This window comes from Vitis riparia, chromosome 6 (genome assembly GCF_004353265.1).
Source record: "Vitis riparia cultivar Riparia Gloire de Montpellier isolate 1030 chromosome 6, EGFV_Vit.rip_1.0, whole genome shotgun sequence".
Taxonomy (NCBI): domain Eukaryota; kingdom Viridiplantae; phylum Streptophyta; class Magnoliopsida; order Vitales; family Vitaceae; genus Vitis; species Vitis riparia.
In genome coordinates this window covers 19,053,248-19,073,306 of record NC_048436.1, presented here as the reverse complement: position 1 = coordinate 19,073,306, position 20,059 = coordinate 19,053,248, and the positions used below count along the sequence as shown (strand labels likewise).

The window sequence follows — 20,059 nt, the reverse complement described above, 5'->3', positions numbered from 1 at the left end:
ACATTCTTAAGAATTGTAGATGTTCATTGTTTGCACTTGCTTCTTTCTATATCGTTTAATGGTTGTTTATTTAAATTATTGCATTGTATTCATATATAGTGTTAATCGTCAAAGTACTTAATCTTTATAAAATTATTCAATACCCAATTTAACCCCATCTTGGGTGTAGGATTAGGTTAGAATAACTTGACTTTAGAAAACCCATACAAATTTGGGCCCTACACATGTAAGCTTAGGTGCCATTTCTTCTTCTCTCCCAACCATATTATTTATTAACCTTCCAAATCATCCCAACGTATTTGTCAACCTTCCAAATATGACTTTAAGATCCAACACTAAAGATTTTTCAAAATCTTTAAATTGGTTATTGGGAAATTTAAGACAAAATGCAAGACAAAAAATTAGAGATAAGAAAAAAAAAAGAAAAAAAAAAGAAAAATATAAAGACATAAAGAAGTTGACAAATTATTTTTACACATTTTAATTTTTTTTTTAATTTATTTTTCATCTTCTATATAAAGTTTATGTAATTTGAACGAGTTAATTTGAATTATATTTAACTTTTTTATATTAAGAAAATAAAAATATTAGTTAAAAACTTGTGTTTGTTCAAATTATTTAATATTTGTATATAAAAAAATAAAAGTAAAATAAATTTAAAGAAACACATAAAACAATTTATTGATTTTTAATCTTCTTTTATTTTTTAACTTTTTTCTTCGATTTTATTTTCCTTCTTATTTTATTTCCTTTAAATTTTTTAGGAATCAAACATAGAGTTAGTGAATTTTCTTGCTAACAAAAGACTCTCAAAGCTCGCACCAAGCTATTCTACATGCAACTTAATATCATCTCCACTTGAATTCAACCTTTTCGACTTTGAAATATGTCATGAGATCGACTTATGAAAAGCTAAAAACCTTTTTTAAAACACAATAAGAACTTCGATGCCTATTTTGTTAATTTTATTTAAAGAACTTATGAAGGAAAATGTTCATTCTTACAAAAAAACAAAAATTATATTTTGACTTATGTAAAAAGTTTTTTAATGATTAATAAAACTTTTATAATACTTATATTGTCCTTCAAAATTTTTTTACTTTGGTTTCAACTTTAGTTACTAGGCTTACGCCAAAGAGTGGAAACTATCCCAAACAGATTGATATTCAAATTAATACAAAGTTTAAAATTTAAAATGCATATGTTTTTTCTCAATAAATTTTTTCCATGTATACTCTCAACAATCTTCTTAGCAACATTTAATCACTCTCAATCTCCATAAGTGCTTAATAAAGTAGTTCTTCACCTTTACCCTAATTTAGACTTGATTAAATCTTAATATTCAAGAGTTAAACTCAAACTTAAAGAGAGTCTTACTAATTAATAGTTAAACTCAAACTTATTCTCTTACTTGGGCAAATCTTAGAAATATTTTCTAATTTCAAAAACAAATTTTGAGATTTAAAAAAGTTGCTAGATTCTTTGTATACACATTGCCTTGTAATATTTATTCACATATATTTATATTCATTATATTTGAATTAATTCTAAGATTAAGATAAATATGATTTCACTATGATTGACAGTGTTTTTAAAAATCATTTTTTGTTTAAAAATATTTTTGAAGAAGGATTGAGTGTCTGATAAAGTTTAGGAAATATTTTTAATAATTTTAAAAATCACTTATATTCTTGTATAACATTTTTATGATTGTCTTCAAAACACTTTAAAAGAAAAACATTTTTAATTAAAATACTTTCGAGTATAAATATTATAAAACGAAATTTTACAAATTTTATTAAGATTTAAATTTTATAAATTCTTTTTGGTCTTTTGGGATACAAGAGAATATCAAAGAAAGGAAAAAAATAAATAAATATATTCAAATTCATTTATTTAGTTTATTGTAGCAATTATAAAGAAAAAATAAATATAATGAAAATAATTTAAAAGTTTATATTTTTTTTCAAAATTTTTAATAAAATGAATTTTTTTATTAAATTAGATATTTTCTTTGAATTTGTTTCTCCACATTCTATTTTCCTTCATCTTCTATGTTGCCCATTTTCCTTCAAAATTTCCTTGAAAATTAAATTCAAAACTTGCTAGGAAACGAAAGCAGGAGAATATGGATTCTGAAATTGGGCCAGTGAGTGGATATTGCAAACCGGGTTTGGCCCATATAATGAAGACTTCATAAAAAAAAAAAAAAACTCGGCCCATTATCTATACGAACAATAATGAATTCGGTTCCGAGTCGACTCACCAACTCAGTCCACTTCGTAAAAGCAAAAGAGGTTTCTTGAGGGAAGGGAAACAGAAGTCGAAACCTAGATCCATTTATTCAATCTTCAAATACCCGGAAAGATATATGAACGTGAGTTGCAGGGTCTGATCACAGCTCTCCGATTTTTTAATACGACGTCGTTTACTGAGCAGCTCTTCCTTTGTTCTCTATGCAGTTGATGGATTCGACTCATTCCAACCCCATGCCGCTGTGCTCTCAAGCAGACTCCCAGAGGACTCTGTACGTTCCATTTCTGATCCGTTTGGAAATTTATGGATTTGGGCTCTTCTGATTTTAAAATGTGGTTCTAGGGTTTTGATTGTTTGGTGGGAAGATTTTTATTTTGCTGAGGAAGGTGATGATTTGTTGAGGTTTGGTACAGGACTCTGTACCCGTATGTTACTGGAACATCTGTGATTGCCGTTAAGTACAAAGATGGAATCCTTATGGCTGCTGATATGGGAGGTTGGCTGCTAAACCCATAAACGCAACATTGCATTTTTTTTTGGGGGGGGGGGGTTATTTTTAATTTAGGTTGTTCTCAATTTTGAGAAAATGAAGGGAAAACGAAGAAAAACATGACTACGAGTTTTTCTGTTTCTAAACACTCGATTCAGATCAACTGAGCCAATCGTTTTTCTACTGGGTCTTAAACAATGAAAAATAAAATTATTATTTTCTACTTTCTCTCATTTTCTCTGTTACCAAATGGGTTCTGGCCTTTTGATATATTCTACTGTAAATACATGGGAAAATTCTATTCAATTTCACTCTGTTTCAAAGTTGATTATGTTCTCCTGTGGAAGTACTTCTGCTTATCCCAAGCTTGCGAGCGTTGAATTGTGGTTGAGTGGTTTCTAGCATTATCAATAAGCCCTCTGTTATATACTGGTAGTTCTGATGTTTTTTTTTTTTTTTTTTTGAATACAGACTTGGTTGTGGTGTAGGCATTGTAATCGCTGCTTGCCTTGTGTTTTTGATGAAAAATGCTTTTTTTTTTCCTTTTTTCCTATTAATGCATAAGGTTGTGGTTATAGACATTTCTAGGAAGTAAGCATTAATATGGCCCCATTAGCAACCAGCTTAAGAACTGGTTAAATTAGTAAACACTATCTCTTTAAATTTGTCTAGGCAAGATGAAATTGATAAGTTTGATTACAATAATTTATTAGAAAAGTTCCATCATATAGGCATTGTATATTTGATCTTGTGGTGGAAGAGAGTAAAGCAAATCTGACTTGTTTCTAGAACTACTGCAAGTTGGGATTTTGGGCTGAACTTCTTCAATCTCAATTTTGTGTTTGCCTTGGCCCTGAAAGGCTTTGTATTTTTCTCACCCGGAAAAAACTTGCCCACATTGGATCATAGGGGAACTCCCAAAGGCAGGATTGGCTGCAAGAGAAGTAATTAGAATAGGCCCTGAGAGGCTTTGTATTTTTTTCACCAATTACTTTTAAGAGTCTTTAACTGTTTTATTGGGGAGACTAAATGACTAACTTACTATTGCTACATAGAGCGATTAAAATGCATAGACTAAAATTTTATCTAAAACCTATGACAATTTACAAATAACCACCATGTTGTGGATCAAGATTAGCTTTATCAGGGATTGTATATGTTGACCATAGCATATCACACGCACTATCCTCTTGTTCTTCCAGGCTACAATTAACATTGTGGATGCGATGTAGATCATTAGTTATGAGAAATATGATTCTGTTGAATCGTTTGTACTGTTTCTGAAATAAAATCAAATCAAAGTTTTAAAAGAACTCTTATATGTGCTGTTTGATTTTTAGGGACACATTTGAAAAGAAATGAAAGCTGAATTTTATTACAGTTACCCCGGAGTGGCTTTGTGAGGTTCCAGTCAAGTTTCCTTTTCCTGTCTCTTCTCACAAATCAGGAGGCACAGCAGGAAACCATAACCGATCCGATAAGATCATCTACCTTATGACTTTAAATTGTTAACTCTAGAAAAATGGTATGGCATTTTGTAAGGGAAAATATCTAATTAGGTGGCTTCAATGGAAAATCCTATCTTTTGATTTTATATCAAAATAACGTAGTGGCTGATTTGGAGGATAAGATGGCCTATAAGTATGCTAAAGATGGAAGATTCTTTGCGAAATCATACTATAAGGTGCTGATCTTGATTCATAGAAAATCTTTGCTTGGGAAGTAGATTGGAGAAGTTTCTTACTGTGGACCAGCTTCAGCAAAAGGGAGGATATTTGCTAATTGGTGTTTTTTGTATAAGCAGGAAGAGGATTCAGCTAATAATTTAATTATCCAGTGTGAAATATTTGCCAATTGATCATCTTTCATGATTTTCCGTTTTTTTTTTCATTCATTTTTTTTTCTCCCTTTTCTGTTTTCCTTAGTTGTATTTGTTAAATGTGTGTTTCTTCAATGATAATTCGCTTAACCTGCCTTAGTGATTGCTTCTATCTATTTTTCTGCAAATGCCTTTGCATAATTGTTGATGTTTCCCTGAAATATTTGTGGTTTAGAATCTTCATAACACTTTCAGATTGTAATACTAACTGGTTCTATGAATCCCAATTCGTGACAAAGTTGCTTATTTGTTATCCTCACATTACAGGTTCTTATGGGTCTACCCTTCGTTACAAGAGTGTGGAGCGAATGAAGCCTATTGGAAAGCACTCTCTTCTTGGAGCAAGTGGAGAAATAAGTGATTTCCAGGAGATTTTACGCTATCTTGATGAACTTATGTAAGCAGTAGCTGCTTTTACTTGCATGAAAGCAACAAATAGCTAAACCTTATTCCTTCTTATTACTTTTGGCCTATGCTAATATACAAGCTTCAAGTTAATTATGATTTCTGGTTTTGGATGTTTTACTATTGCAGCTTGTATGACAATATGTGGGATGATGGGAACTCTTTGGGGCCTAAGGAGGTGCACAGCTACTTAACTCGGGTGATGTACAATAGGCGCAATAAGTTCAATCCTCTGTGGAACTCACTTGTCCTTGGTGGTGTAAAAAATGGACAGAAATATCTTGGCACGGTAACCTTGAATTCCCTGACATTCTTTGTTATGATGCTCTGTGGCAAGTTATCAGCATTTGGGGGATATGACTTGTATTTATGATTATGAATCTTATCCAGGTTAGTATGATTGGTGTACATTTTGAGGACAATCATGTGGCAACTGGATTTGGAAATCACCTTGCACGACCAATTCTTCGTGATGAGTGGCATGAAGACTTGAGTTTTGAAGATGGTGTTAAGTTACTGGAGAAGTGCATGCGTGTACTCCTGTATCGAGATAGGTCTGCTGTCAACAAGCTTCAGGTGTGGCTCTATCTTTATGTGGTTTGCTTCATGGTTCATGTAGTCCTTGGTGCCCTTTACTGAGTTGACTAATTAGGTTCTGCAATTATCTGCTTGGAGATTGCTCTCATGAATGACTTCTCAAAGGGATAGTTTGTTTGGCTAAGTTCTTTTACTTTTGTGTGACTTATCAAACTGCAACCCGTATTTATTTAATAAATGTTTCCCAATGTGTTCATGGTTTTTTGTTAGCCATTTTCATTTGTGAAATTTTAATTGGATATCAGAGGATGTTCATGGGGGTCAAGAAAACCTTCCAATCATTCTTTGCTTATTTCTTTACCTACATCGTCTGAAATACCTATCTAGCTTCTTCTATTTTCAATCACTCTACCATCTTGTTTTTTTCCTTTTGTAATTTTTTGAAAAAATTTTCAGAACTTCCTTCAAAATCTTAAAGGAATTATTTGGTGAACCTTGTTCCCACCAAGTTTGAACCCTCTCTCTCTTTCTCTCCCACAATTTGTTAAACCACTTGATTTGAAGGCCAATGGATAGTTTAAAATCATCTCTTTAAACTACATTTTGACCAATCAGCCAAACTTTATTTGGGGGAATCGAGATACATTTTTTTTTTTAGGCAAATTATGGGTATATTTGTGGCACAATGTATTTGTGGTGCCTATCAAAAAAGGAGCACTACTCTAGGTCATGACAATTATGGAGTCACATTCTCCCCCTTGCTTCCATGCAAGTAAATATAATATAAAGGTGGTGCTTATGGATTCTCCAATTTTACTAGGAGTTTGAAGAGATTGACTTATGTTTAAGAATATGTGATTGTTATCTTGTCATGATTGGTGTCAGTTTAAGTTTTTCATGTTAATCTTAGTTGTTATTGGAGGTTGTTTATTTAAGAGAATGTTGTTGACTTCCTTAGTTTTGTCAAATTCAATGCCCTAGACACTAAATGTTTGTTGGATTAAAAAGGGTGAAAAAAATTAGATATTTGTATGTCATCATTGTACATGTGGTCTGCATGGGTGACTTGCTTCTAAATCAGAACAATTGTTTGCCTTAAAGTGTTGAAACTGAGTTAATATAAACTAAGATAATTGTCTGATATGGTTTTCCTGTAAATCATTCTCTTTCAGATAGCAAAAATAACAGAAGAAGGTGTAACCATTTCTCAGCCTTACTCCTTGAAGACTTTCTGGGGATTCTCTGCTTTCCAGAATCCAACTGTGGGTGCTGAAGGATCTTGGTAGGCAGCCAGCTGCATAGCTTCTTAAGATTCAGATCTTCCAGTAACAGATGTCGGTTAAGATACATGAAGCTGCCAAGTATGGGCTAAATTTGAAAGTTGATTTGTCTTTATGTTTTGGAAGGCAAATGTTATGGTTTGTTGAACTCATCTGTATGTTTACTGCTAAATAGTTTTGAAGATGGGCTGTTGGATTATTAGAACAAGAGATTCCTTGAAATCATTAAACTTTGCTTATCATTATATTTGGCCTTTTTTGTTTGAAATGGTGTTATTCATCAGTTAAATGTATTTTTGGAGGATATTGATTTCTTTAGTTCAAATCCTCAATCCTCAATGCTCAATCCTTTAATGAGGGATGTTTCTCAGTCAAACAATGCATAGCTAAAATTGTATCAGGATTGAGGCTGGTATAGGGGCTTTTAGCTAAGGGTTTTCGTTTGAGGGTTGAGCAGAAAAGTGGTTTGGATTTAGAATTCTCTCCAATGTCAAGAAATATTGTGTACATAATGTTGGATTCTGTATTGTAAAGCAGAGAATCAAACTGTGGGTGCTGAAGGATCTTGGTAGCCAGCCAGCTGCAAGTACAACAAATATTTGGCCTGAAAAGAGTGATGTGTGTGCATTTGAATCGCCATCTCTTTCTAAGCCATGCTGTAGATGCTGTATTTGATGATTGAAGGTGAGGATATTTTGCCAAAAATGCTAAGCGACATGAGACTCTGGCCCCTTTCCTAAGCCAAGGTATCGTAAAGGATTTAGGAGACCCAGCATCAACTGGGAGAGGGACACTACAGCAGACTGGATGGGTAGGAGTTGGAGCAGAGAGATGCCCCGATAAAATCTCTTGGACCACCTGAGGGAGCTCACCAGGGCTCTTATCTAGGTGCTGGGAATGGAGGGCAGAAGCAAATCTGGCATGGGCTTATTGCGAACACTAGCATATCATAGGCAACCCTTCTGAACTCTTTTAACTTCCAAACTCGTTGACTGAGAAGGAAAATCATTACAGCTCTTCTACATATTGCAATTCTATTGTGAACCCATCTCCTCATAAACATGCTTAATATCATTAAGAAAATTCTTGAACATCTTCCAATGGTATCTTATATATATTACAGTACAATGTTTAATAAAGCTTTTCCCATCCTGCTATTCTAGTGGGCAGTGGGCTAGCCCAGTTTTTTGGAGGACGTGCACTGAATAACTTTAGGCATTTACGAGCGCAACCATTGCTGACAGCCTGCTGTACTCCTAGCTCCAGCTGGCTACCTTTTGCCAGATTTTCTTCTTCAAGTGGGCACCTTGTTATGAAAAAGATATTCATTATTGCTTGAATGTGAAAGTAGCAAGTTCGCCATTTTTACTATTGGGTATATTTGATGGCTCCAATTCCATCAAATGGGGAAAAAAAAATCATATGATTGTATGCTATCCAGATCTTATAAAACGCTCAGAGTCTTGATCATTTCTAGCTTGTTCTGCTTGAGATTCAGCCCATTCACAACAAACAAAAATACATACAGATCTTACCTTGAATGAGTTCCGCTAAGAAGTTCAATGCCTTACTCCTCATCCGAATTTACCAGCATTAGTCAATGAGGCTTCAATAAGCTCGAAGCGTGTGAAGACTCATTTTGGATTTGAGTAGGTTGCAGTGGTAGGGGCTTGAGAGATCTATCCGAGAAAATAAGAAACCATGGCTTATGGCTTATTGGTCTGCAAGAGATGCTAAAATAGTAGGAGAAGATGTTCCTCAGCCCCAAAAGTTTTGCATATTCCATATCTTCAAAAGCTGAACACATGATCAGCCTATCCATAGTCCCATCTTTACCTGCAAGAGGAGTATACTCTCTTAGCTTGCCAAGAAAACTGAGAACAAAGAACTTAAAAAGAAACACGACACCTACCTTGAAACTCTACATATATCCTCTGCCCAGCTCCCCAGTTGACTTATTTACACATGAAAGGTTTCCTATGCAGGAGAAATGATGCTGGCGCCTAGCCCTCGAATGGACATGGGCGACGGCGTCATCTCTCCTGCGAAGAGAACCTTTCTCTGCATCTTTTGGTAGGATCACTGGAATCTTTATCTTGCAGAGGCCATTTATTTATAGATCACATATGCTGCTTCTATCCAGACTATTTCCAACCAAACAGGCCTACAAGGCCCTCAATTATCATTGATCCTCGAGCACACATTATTGAACAGACGGGTTCCCTGCTATTTATGTTCTTTTATGTGGCTACGATTTTGAACCTCCCAAGAGATGGATCACTTATCTCCCATATTTTAGGTGATGTCACCCTCCGTACGTCAGTGGCTGCTCCACATATTTGCAGTCTTACTTTTCTACAAAAGAAGGGTCATACGAGACAGACAAAAGCAAAAGGGGTGCCTTCGTTCCCTTCATCATTACAATTGCTTATCATGCTGCAGTCTCTATGTTCTCATAACAAAACAGACAATATCATTGTTAGCCCACTCCTAAACAGTTAAGCACATGCATTTTTCCTCTACTTTGAGCACCATCTTTTGAATGTGGCACATGGATTGGAAAGCAAAAAACTGCTTCACTTTGTGCTTACCACTTCTCTTTTTCTTCCAAGGATGGAAAATTCGGCCGCTATTATTGACTTAAGGCATTTGCTCCAAATCATCAAATCATCATTTAAGGTGAGAAAAAAAGGAATAGGTTGTGATGCTTTTGTTAGGAGGCTGGTCTTCATCATCCATTATCTCAGCAGTCTTGAGTTTCCACTTGTAAGCATAGGGACAGACAGCTGAATTATTGCAGACTTTATACTGTTTGCCTAGAAATACTGTGGAAATCAGATGGAATGAAATGGGTATTCTCTCAAACAGTTTTGTCGTAAAACAAAGAAGGGAAAATGCATAAAACAAGTGAGACTGATGAGAAAGTTCTCTTCTTGTATTCAACAGTCACTTCCATACTGTTCTTTCCTGTTCGAATTATGATTCATTTTATTGCCATTGACATGAACAGCTGCTTCCATATGCTATGGCTTAAAGGGTAGTATCCACTCTTTTTTCCTCTTGGATCATATGAACTTATCTTTCATCATAATTTGTTAGGCCATATTTATTCATCAATAACCAAATGAACATTGAATTTCTCCACATTCTTTCAACTGAATTTTGCTCACATGGTCTAATGTTTCTCAATTATTTTTCCAATAATGATGAAGACATGATCCTTTTGTCCTGTTCTCGCCAATTTGTTCACATTTTCTCATATTGTGTACCTTCTTCTTGACTTAAAGAGCTTAGTCCTCGTGAGCTTGAACACGCATCTAAAGTGCTCCAAATATCATTTTATAAATGCTCCTAGGCCTTAGCTTAGATACTAATTATGTGATATCCCACATCAAATAGGATAGGAAAAAAAGTTTTAACTTTATTAATAAATTTTTTTTAACATTGTAGATGCGTTTTAAGGCTGTGAGACCTCTTAAGCTCAAAGCAGATAATATCTATTAAATTATGAGCGAGTTGTTATAAATGATATTAAAGTCAATCCTCTACCTAGACCTAGATGTAGACCTTTGTTTGTTCGACTTTGTAAGGTGTATCTATCTATTTGGCTTCACAATCTTTTGAGACACAATGAATTGTGTTTTCATGGAAGGTGATTGTGATATCCTACATTAAATAGGGGAAAATTTTCCTACTACATGTATGAATTACTTTTAACCTTGTATATGCATTTTAAAGTTGTGAGTACCTTTTGGGTTTAGAGTAAACAATATCAACATAGTTAGGATCGAGTTCTTATAATGACTTGAATTCAAATCTCCTAAATCAAATGATCTTGCTATAAATTTTGAGTCTTTTTTAGCCTTTTTGGTGTCTAATATTTGCTGCTTACACCAACCTTCTCTACCAGAAACTGGCAGCCATGCGCATTGTGTTCTTCACTGGTATTTTGAAATATGTTCTTGTGTTCATATGGTTTGGAATTAGTCCTATTTCTTGGGTGGCATGTGGGGGCTTTTTGCCTGGTCTAGGCTCAGCCCATCAGACCAGAGCTTCCAAGGGATAGGACCTTTTTCCAACAGAGACAAAGTTGCTGCTGAAGGCACTTGGGGCCATATTTTCCATGACAAATGGTTCCCTGCTAGCAGCTTATGGGTAGACCTCAGTTGTCATCTCAATGAAAACTGTTGCTTATGCATGTATATGATACTAACCTTTTTGAAGAGATTTGATGTGGATAGTAGATAACATATACATCTGGCTTAAATTATGCTTGATCACCCAAGATTCTTGTACCGAAGTTCAAATTCTTACTCTCCAATTACTCAATGCCATGGCCCATCACTTTCCTTGAATGAAGTCCAAATTGTACTTCTTTTTTCCTTCTTCAATAGGCTATGTAAAAGTTATGCAGAAAATCTGGGTAAGATTATGGAAATGCAACTAAATCCCAAGTTGGGGGCTGGTTCGAATTAGCATTAGAATAGTTGAGTGCTGACCAATCCAGTAGCATTTTTGTGATTCAGATTTTCACTTTCTCCATGATAATCCATTGATTGAACCTGGGCTCATATCAATACTCACTGCAGGGAATATAGATTTTCAAGTGGTATGGAAAGCAACAGGATATCTATAAGTTGTGAACCTATCCATTTCATGTTAATAAACGTAGTGATGGAGACAGCTTCCTAGTAGGTTCTTTGAACACTACCCAAAAAGCTTTACTTTATATTCACCAATCCACTATACTATGATTTAGAAGTGTCAACCCTTATAATTGGCCTTCTGTCCATTCATGTGGAGCCAAGATGAGTGACCTCTGAATAATGGTTGAGGCTTGAGAGAGTACAAAAATGCGATGCCTCTGTAGATACTACAAGTTTCTGTTATTCAAAGAGGCTGATGAGGTTACAAACTTACAACGAATAATTAGCTTACTTAGCCAAATTATTGATGACATTGACGTTGATAACACATGATTGTTTCGAATTGCAGAAGGCAGAATGCAGAGACTTTTGGAATTTGGGAACAATAAGACCATTGGTGTGATATTGGATGAGGAAAAAGTTTTTTGACACTACATATACATGAACTCTTGACTTTGTAGATGCGTTTTAAAACTGTGAGGGCCTATTAGCCCAAAATAAACAATATCTACATGGTTGAAAGTGAGACGTTATAAATGATATCAATCTCTTCCCATGGGACATAATGAGGATTTTGTGGACAGAAATTTGGCTAGTTATAAAATTTATACATAATCATAATGTATGGACTGTAAGATTTGCTAAGGAAGAACATCAAAATAGGCCACGGGCCACTGCAATAACGCCAGTGCCTTGTCACCATCCCCACCATTACTGCCTTATTTTCTGAGACACATTTGTGGTGCATAAGAGATCTAAAGGGATTATCAGAAATGTAGGTGAAAGTAATGGCCTCACACTCAACATTACAAGGCTTGAAAAGTAAACCCATTGCAATCAAATGAAGTTAGGTGCCTTGAATTCAAATTTACAGTCAAGACACCTTTAATTCAAATGCCTAATTATTGAAGCTGATTAGTAAGATAGTCTACGGCAAAACTTATCTTCCGTCCTCCGTCTTATTTCTGGCCCTATTTGTCAAGCCACTAAAATTAATACTTTTTATGTGGTGCATTAATACATAGCTACATAATATAAGTCACCCACAGTTGAATATGCAGGCTTCAAGTATGTACTATGTTCCCCTCTGGTGATGAACTCCACTAAGAAAATGCTGACTGAACCTTGCTGCATTCCACCTATTTTCAGTACATGAATTTAATGTACCGGCTTTATGATTTGCTGAAGGCTGCTGCTTAAGGGAGACAGCCTGTTGTATCTGGTGTATCTCTCTGTATATTTTTTAGCTCATGTTCATAGATAATGGGTTACCATATGGCTGAACACCATCTTCATTTTTTTCCTCTAATGAAACCATCTTTTTGTATAACCAAACAAAAAGGAAAATCAAAGGAAGATGCCATGCCTATCTCTCATGCTTCCTAGCTTTCAGAATTTAACTCCTGTAGCCCATTGGGGAACATGCCAAATTTTCCAAGGGACAAACTTTTCACGTCCCTTCTTGTTTGTTTTCTTTTTCCCCCTTGTTTTTACTCTGCATACCTTGTAGGAGGGATCTAGGGTAAATCCTCCACTAGCTTAATGGATTCAATATATATAGAAGTCCTTGGTATAACATAGTTTGTTTCATGGTTTAATACTGATACTGATATACACATAAGCTTAAATTAGTCTTCCCAATCACTGCTGCTACTTCTAGGGTCCATGACTTTAATTTGTGGAATCTTCTTCACCGCCACCAACAGCCCCCCCGGCCCACGGCCTCCAAGTGCTCCTACTCTCTCACGGAGATTTAGGAATGAATAACAAAAAAAAAAAAAAAATGCTACAAGAACCGAAAATCCTAGATTACTTCATCCCCTTGGACAAAAATTTCTTATGAAATACCCTATAGAGAATTAAACCGAATTCCTAATATGTGAGAAACAAAAAATAGAGAAAACACACGTTAAAGAAAAAACAATCACACGTATAAGACAATATTTACATGGTTCGGCAATTTGCCTACGTCCACGGAGTTGTAGGGATATCACTATTATTAGGGAAGAATATAGAGTACAACTACAGCGGCTACAATATTTTATCTCTATATATAACACAGCAACTATACCACATTAAAAAACCCTAATTACAAAAGGTGGTTCTACAATGGGCTAAACGGGCCCAACAAGTCTTGGTAAATCTCCCATTAAAAAGCCATGCAATACTATTCGGGTCAAGTCGTCAAACTAGATCAAACAAAACTAGACTCCACAAAACCTAACAATACCCAATGTACTAATCTAGCTACTTTTGTGTGGTATATTTTAGACAAAAATGACTTAATTAGCTTTTCAAAAAATACAAGGTATCTTCTTCTGTAAAAAAGTAAAGATCCACTATCTTGATCCCGACACTTTAGCATATACATTTATGGGCACTGTAATAATACAGAGGGACCACATGTGGTTCATGAATCCTCTTCATCATACTTAAACAACAAGGCACCTACAATAAATGTGGTGATTTTGATTCATGGTCCACGGGAGGGGAATTAACCCAATGTGAAGAGGAAAAGTGGATTCTTTTATATGAGCATAAAGTGAAATAAGACAGGCAAGGAAGGAGAGCCCACACGCCTAACCATGAGGAGGCGCCTTCCTTCCCACAAAGTTGAATCAGTATACTCTCTTTTTCACAGTCCACGCCCTTCACTCTATGCCTCAGAAAAAGTGAGGTGGTATCCCCTTCCAAGTCACATAAATTGCTTGATTTAAATGCTTATCTAGAGCATATCAATACATTTCCTAACATAAATTCCAAAGCCAAAACCACATAAAACCTAAAAAGAGGGAAAAAAAAAAGGTTAAAAAGAAAAAAGGAAAGAAAGATACTTCTCTGCTCTTTCTTCCCTCTTCTCCGCCAAAGAAAATGCAATCCTTAAACCTCCATGGAAGCTATGGTCTTCCCCTCTGTGTTTCAGGGATCACTCATCGTCACACCGTCTCTGATGAGTATGTTTCTCTCCTCAACTCTCTCTCTATATATGCAATGCATTTTTTCATTTTTTTTCCCCTGTCTTTCTTTGGGTTGTCTTTGCAGGATGGCAGATCATGACAGAAGAAGGGAGGCCATGAAAAGGAAAATATCTCAAGCTAGAGAGAGCGTGCACACAAATCAAGAAATGGGTATTGGGAGAAACTATGGAAGAGAGGTTGAACAGATCAAAGAAGGTGAGGTTGATGAAGATCATGATCATTACCGCCCTTGTTTGGCTTGCACAGCTAAAGCTGCATAGTTTTCTTCCTGAATCAAAATTGTTGCAAGACCTTCCCTTCTGGGATTCCTTGAGTTACATCTCTTTATCAATTTATGTATGGATTCATCCCCTGTTGGGCTCTTCATTTCTATGATCTTGGTTTTGGTGTGTTCTTCTTCTAGTTTTCCTTACGGAACCCAAAATTCTAGACATAGGGAGTTGATTTGAGGGCCTCAAAGGGCACATTATTGTCAAGAGGAGATAATTTCTTTCTTTCCAAACATAGGATATGGCATAGTCATAGACCCTAAAATTTTAACTCATGAGAATCATAAACATAAAAACCCTACTTGCTAAATATGTATAGATCCAAAACAATGAAACTGGTTTCCTTTGCTGACAATTGCAGTATTAGTCTACAAGGCACTTCTTCCCTCAGAAACCTCCAGGGGTAGATGAGAGATCAACTTTAGGTGTAACTGTGTAAGGTTAAGGTTAACAGTGGAGTGAAATAAAATGAGGATAGATAACATCCAACTGCCCCACCAGACAAAAAATGAAATAAGTTAATGGAGAAGAGAGTGACATTAAATAATTGGGATGGCAACAATTGAAAAGAAGTCGACAGGTATGCCACCAGAACAAGACAAAACATATCCACCGGGTCTTCCCCATCAAGCCATTCTATGGACATTTGATTTGGTTTAAGGAAGGCACAGTAAATAAATCCCATATTTATATTAGTTTATCTTCACTGATGAAAAATGAGGAACAGGTACAGATTCCAATTCCAAAAGGATACCAACTTGAAGGATAATTCTAATGCCGTGACAATAAATATGAGGGCTGTTGAGAGGAAAATATTAAAGAAAGGTTTCAAGATGAGGATATTCCACCACGTTAATCTGACAACTTATATATTAAAATCCTAAATTGGATCCAAACCAGATGCAAATACCTTATTTTAATCCTTACCCATTTAACCACAGGCTGGAGAAGAAGGGGTGAAAGAAAGGTATTGGCAAAACAAGAGAAGACCAACTGTGTGAATCTTCTGGATTTATGAATGGGGTTGCGGCTCAACAAAAGAAAATAGAATATATCTGAATTATCCAAGTACTGTCCCTGTGGAAGGACACTAGGGAGTCAGAGACTACCTCTTGAGCAGTATGTTTGCCAAGGCATGACAGAAAGTGGAAAAATTGGAACAAGGGCGATGATGGGGAGAGGTTTTACGCCTAGATGACAAGCATGAAGAAATTCATTGCTCTTTTAAGTCTTATCCTAATTTATAAGTTTTTTAAATCATATCAAATTTCTGTACCAACAAAGAGTCAGATACAAAAAATAACTGAAAGAGAAAAGGGCCTTTTTTTTATCTTAGTACCTACCAAAGCAACAATAATCATAAAAAGGCCGATTCCTATCCTATGATATAGAATCAAAATGCGTCCACTTATTATTATTTTTTCTTCTTTTTTAATTATATTTATTTCACCTCGAAATACGAGGTATTCAAGACCATGATAATAAATTAGAAATTAAACGGACATAGGCACCATACCGTAACGGTTGGAAGTTGGAGACGTGTTATGTATTTATGTTGATGGTCATTGACAGTATTGACTTGGGGTTGGGTTGTTGGGACGAGACAACCAAATCAAAAGCCTCATTTCGAAACCGGATCCAAACCCGAATAACTTAAATGTCCTAACGAGAGATTTAAATCTTCCACGAGGCAGAAACCAATAAATAAACTAAGAACAGTTGATTAAAAACCAAAATATCCGGAGTAAAAGACACAACAAAACTCTTGAGCCGCTTAAGGAAAAACCGAAAGCACCTCGATCAAAAGAGGACACGACACAACATGACAATGACAAAGGAAAAGCAAAGGACTCAACCAGTTATCTGCCACCGCCTATCAAGAACCCAGTTCTGGGACAGGCTACCCAAGGAAGAAGGCAGAAAACTATGACGCACAAAATAAAGCGGAGGACCTATGACAGTAGTAATAGATAAAATGTTTTCACGACAAATCATTTTATTTTGATGATAGGAGGCTTCCTCTGTTGAGCTCCCATTGCGCACGCTTCACTTCTTCTTGGCTGCAGACTTGGTGACCTTGGCTCCAGATGGATCCTTCTTCTCCACGCTCTTGATGACTCCAACAGCAACAGTCTGACGCATGTCACGAACAGCAAAACGACCAAGTGGGGGATACTCGGAGAAAGTCTCCACCACCATGGGCTTGGTTGGAATCATCTTAACAAACCCTGCATCACCATTCTTCAAGAACTTGGGCTCCTTCTCAAGCTCCTTGCCAGATCGCCTGTCAATCTTGGTCAGTATCTCAGCAAACTTAACAGCAATGTGGGAGGTGTGGCAGTCCAGAACAGGGGCATAGCCATTTCCGATCTGACCCGGGTGGTTCATGATGATGACCTGGGAGGTGAAGTTGGCTGCCTCCTTGGCAGGGTCATCCTTGGAGTTGGAGGCAACAAACCCACGCTTGAGATCCTTCACAGCAACGTTCTTCACGTTGAAGCCAACATTGTCACCAGGCAAAGCCTCTGGGAGAGACTCATGGTGCATCTCAACAGACTTCACTTCAGTTGTCAGTCCAGAGGGGCCAAAGGTCACCACCATACCGGGCTTCAGGACACCAGTCTCCACACGTCCCACTGGGACAGTTCCAATCCCACCAATCTTGTACACATCCTGAAGAGGGAGTCGCAGTGGCTTGTCTGTGGGCCTCTTGGGCTCATTGATCATGTCCAGGGCCTCAAGAAGAGTTGGGCCCTTGTACCAGTCAAGGTTGGTAGACCTCTCTATCATATTGTCACCCTCAAAGCCAGAGATGGGGACAAATGGAATCTTATCAGGGTTGTATCCAACCTTCTTCAGGTAGGAAGAAACTTCCTTCACGATTTCATCGTACCTTGCCTTGGAGTACTTGGGTGTTGTGGCATCCATCTATTAGTTACAAAACAACAATGCAAAATATTAGTTGAAGATCATTCATAGAATAGTGCAATTGGAAAAGGGATATCAGAAATGTAAAAGAACTAAGTTTCACCTTGTTACAGCAGCAAATCATCTGCTTCACACCAAGGGTGAAAGCAAGTAGCGCATGCTCACGGGTTTGTCCATCCTTGGAGATACCAGCTTCAAAACCACCAGTGGTGGAGTCAATAATGAGGACAGCACAATCTGCCTGTGAGGTACCAGTAATCATGTTCTTGATGAAGTCCCGATGGCCAGGAGCATCAATAACAGTGCAGTAGTACCTGGTGGTTTCAAACTTCCACAAGGCAATATCAATGGTGATACCACGTTCACGCTCAGCCTTCAGTTTGTCCAACACCCAGGCATACTTGAAGGACCGCTTGTTCATTTCAGCTGCCTCCTTTTCAAACCTCTCGATAACACGCTTGTCAATACCTCCAAGCTTGTAGATCAAGTGACCAGTGGTGGTCGACTTGCCAGAGTCGACATGGCCAATGACGACAATGTTGATGTGAACCTTCTCTTTACCCATTGTGGATTCCTAAAAAGATGCTGTGGTGAAAAATAAACTTGAGTTATTTTTTTCAGATAAATATTTCTGGAAACCACACCCTCTCAAAAAGAAAGGAAGTCCTTTGTATGTGCATGCAGTGTGAGACATGGGAAGGGGATTATGTTGGGCAGCAGTCAATATATATTTTGTCCAAAAAGAGGCACATGTTACAACTAGAAATTTATTAAACAAAACACATGACAATTAGCTACTTAACAATGAAATGAGAATGTGACGTAACAAAAAGAATTTTTATATAAGATCTAAAAAAATAGAATTTTGATAGGATAAATTGCAATTGAAATTTTGAATCACAAAGAAATATGTTCAACTCAACTTGGAAATTGGCAAAAAGATTTTTTTTGAACCAGGGACTTCATGTTTGTAAAACAGAGACTAGAAAAATCAATAACATGGCTCAAGCTTAAACCAGGACAGGGACATCAGTACCATTTTTTAACCAAAAAGGGAAACAAATTAATTAAAAGGCATAAACTTCCATTAATAAGGAATAAAAACCAAAAAACAAGAAATTCCACATAAACCACGATACCTTTAAAAGATTCAATGCAGTTCCACAATAAAAGATATAGCTCATTATAAAAGGTGCTACGCTTTCACAGACTTAAAAGAGCCATTACAATTCTATTATGAAACTTATAGCCCCTTGTCAGATTTGAACCGATGCAATACACCTTGAAATGGTTTAACTCTACCAGTGAGTTAAAGGGCTATTTTTCAATTTTTGGTAAAAAAAAAGAAAAATCCTCTACTATATTGCAATCCATTGGTAACACCTTGAGATGGTGTTACTCTTATCTCCGAGGCATCGTTCCGTAAATATAATTCAGAGGTTTCCATCCCTTCAAAACTAAACATTCTCAGTGCACAATTTCAATCCTTAATGGACAGAGAAAGATGAGGAAAGAAATGCAATATAATATTGGTGGTGTAAAATAGCAAACGAAAAGGACCATCAAAATATCAAAGGATATTTTATTTATCTTCTATTTTTGCAGTCAAAAAATTTTATTTCGTATTTTACAAAATTTTCTCAACACTCAGACCACTCAAAGGACAGATCCGAACAAGATCAACAGCAAAATCCAATTGCTAACAACAAATCTAGACTTAACACTGTTCATACACATACTAAGAACGAATAGCTCAACAAACAAAGCCTTTCAAACACCCGATCTCAATCGATTCGATCTTTTTAATTAAAAAACTTTGTTTTCGAAAAGACAAAAACTTAAACCATTCTTTCTGCATCTTTTAATCAAAAGAACAAAAACATAAACACAACAATTGTATCCAGAACAGATCTGAATCACAAACAACAGATCAATAACCAACAATAGGCAGCTCACAGAAACCAAAACAAAAGAAAAACCGATCAAAACACCACAGAAATAACAAATCGAACTACAAAATCATCAAATCCAAATCAAAAGCAAAAAGAAGCAGAAGAAAAAATCGAACCTTCAGAAGGAGATATCGTGCTAAAACCCTAGCCGCAGCGAGAGAACACAGCAAACAGAAGAGGGTATGTGGGAGAGACGAGAGGTGCAGGATAGGCTTTGGGTGTATTTATAGGCGACGGCTAGGGCTTTGCAAGACGTGTGATTACACAAATACCCTTCATTTTCTTTATATTGACTAGAGTCAATGGCGGCGTTATAGAAAGCATCCTACCGAAAGTACCGATTTGGTTTCACACTTCTAGAGCGTAGGTTAAAAATAAGCCCTTTACCCAAACAAATATCCATTTTGAACAATTTAAAATTATCTCTTTCTCCATCGCA

General features: G+C 36.3%; 3 protein-coding genes and 1 long non-coding RNA gene across 4 annotated transcripts; 2 read left to right on the top strand and 2 right to left on the bottom strand.

The window, feature by feature from the left end:
* Nucleotides 1-2,272: 2,272 nt before the first annotated feature.
* Nucleotides 2,273-7,115, top strand: LOC117916549 (proteasome subunit beta type-4). The gene is made up of 7 exons (XM_034832635.1): nt 2,273-2,377; nt 2,463-2,521; nt 2,670-2,752; nt 4,893-5,022; nt 5,160-5,319; nt 5,421-5,606; nt 6,740-7,115. Exons 1-7 carry the CDS (start codon nt 2,372-2,374, stop codon nt 6,851-6,853), a joined length of 738 nt encoding a protein of 245 aa, XP_034688526.1. The 5' UTR covers nt 2,273-2,371; the 3' UTR covers nt 6,854-7,115.
* A 782-nt stretch (nt 7,116-7,897) lies between these two features.
* On the bottom strand, nt 7,898-9,074 carry LOC117916550. Its single transcript, XR_004651576.1, has 2 exons — nt 8,760-9,074; nt 7,898-8,683 (listed from the first exon to the last, which is right to left on the bottom strand). It is a non-coding gene; the product is annotated as an uncharacterized LOC117916550 (long non-coding RNA).
* A 5,050-nt stretch (nt 9,075-14,124) lies between these two features.
* On the top strand, nt 14,125-14,873 carry LOC117915698. The gene is made up of 2 exons (XM_034831330.1): nt 14,125-14,447; nt 14,536-14,873. The coding sequence occupies exons 1-2, from the start codon at nt 14,365-14,367 to the stop codon at nt 14,729-14,731; spliced, it is 279 nt and encodes a 92-aa protein (XP_034687221.1). The 5' UTR covers nt 14,125-14,364; the 3' UTR covers nt 14,732-14,873.
* A 1,568-nt stretch (nt 14,874-16,441) lies between these two features.
* Nucleotides 16,442-19,841, bottom strand: LOC117915697 (elongation factor 1-alpha). Its single transcript, XM_034831328.1, has 3 exons — nt 19,737-19,841; nt 17,772-18,253; nt 16,442-17,668 (listed from the first exon to the last, which is right to left on the bottom strand). Exons 2-3 carry the CDS (start codon nt 18,231-18,233, stop codon nt 16,787-16,789), a joined length of 1,344 nt encoding a protein of 447 aa, XP_034687219.1. The 5' UTR covers nt 18,234-18,253; nt 19,737-19,841; the 3' UTR covers nt 16,442-16,786.
* Nucleotides 19,842-20,059: the final 218 nt, after the last annotated feature.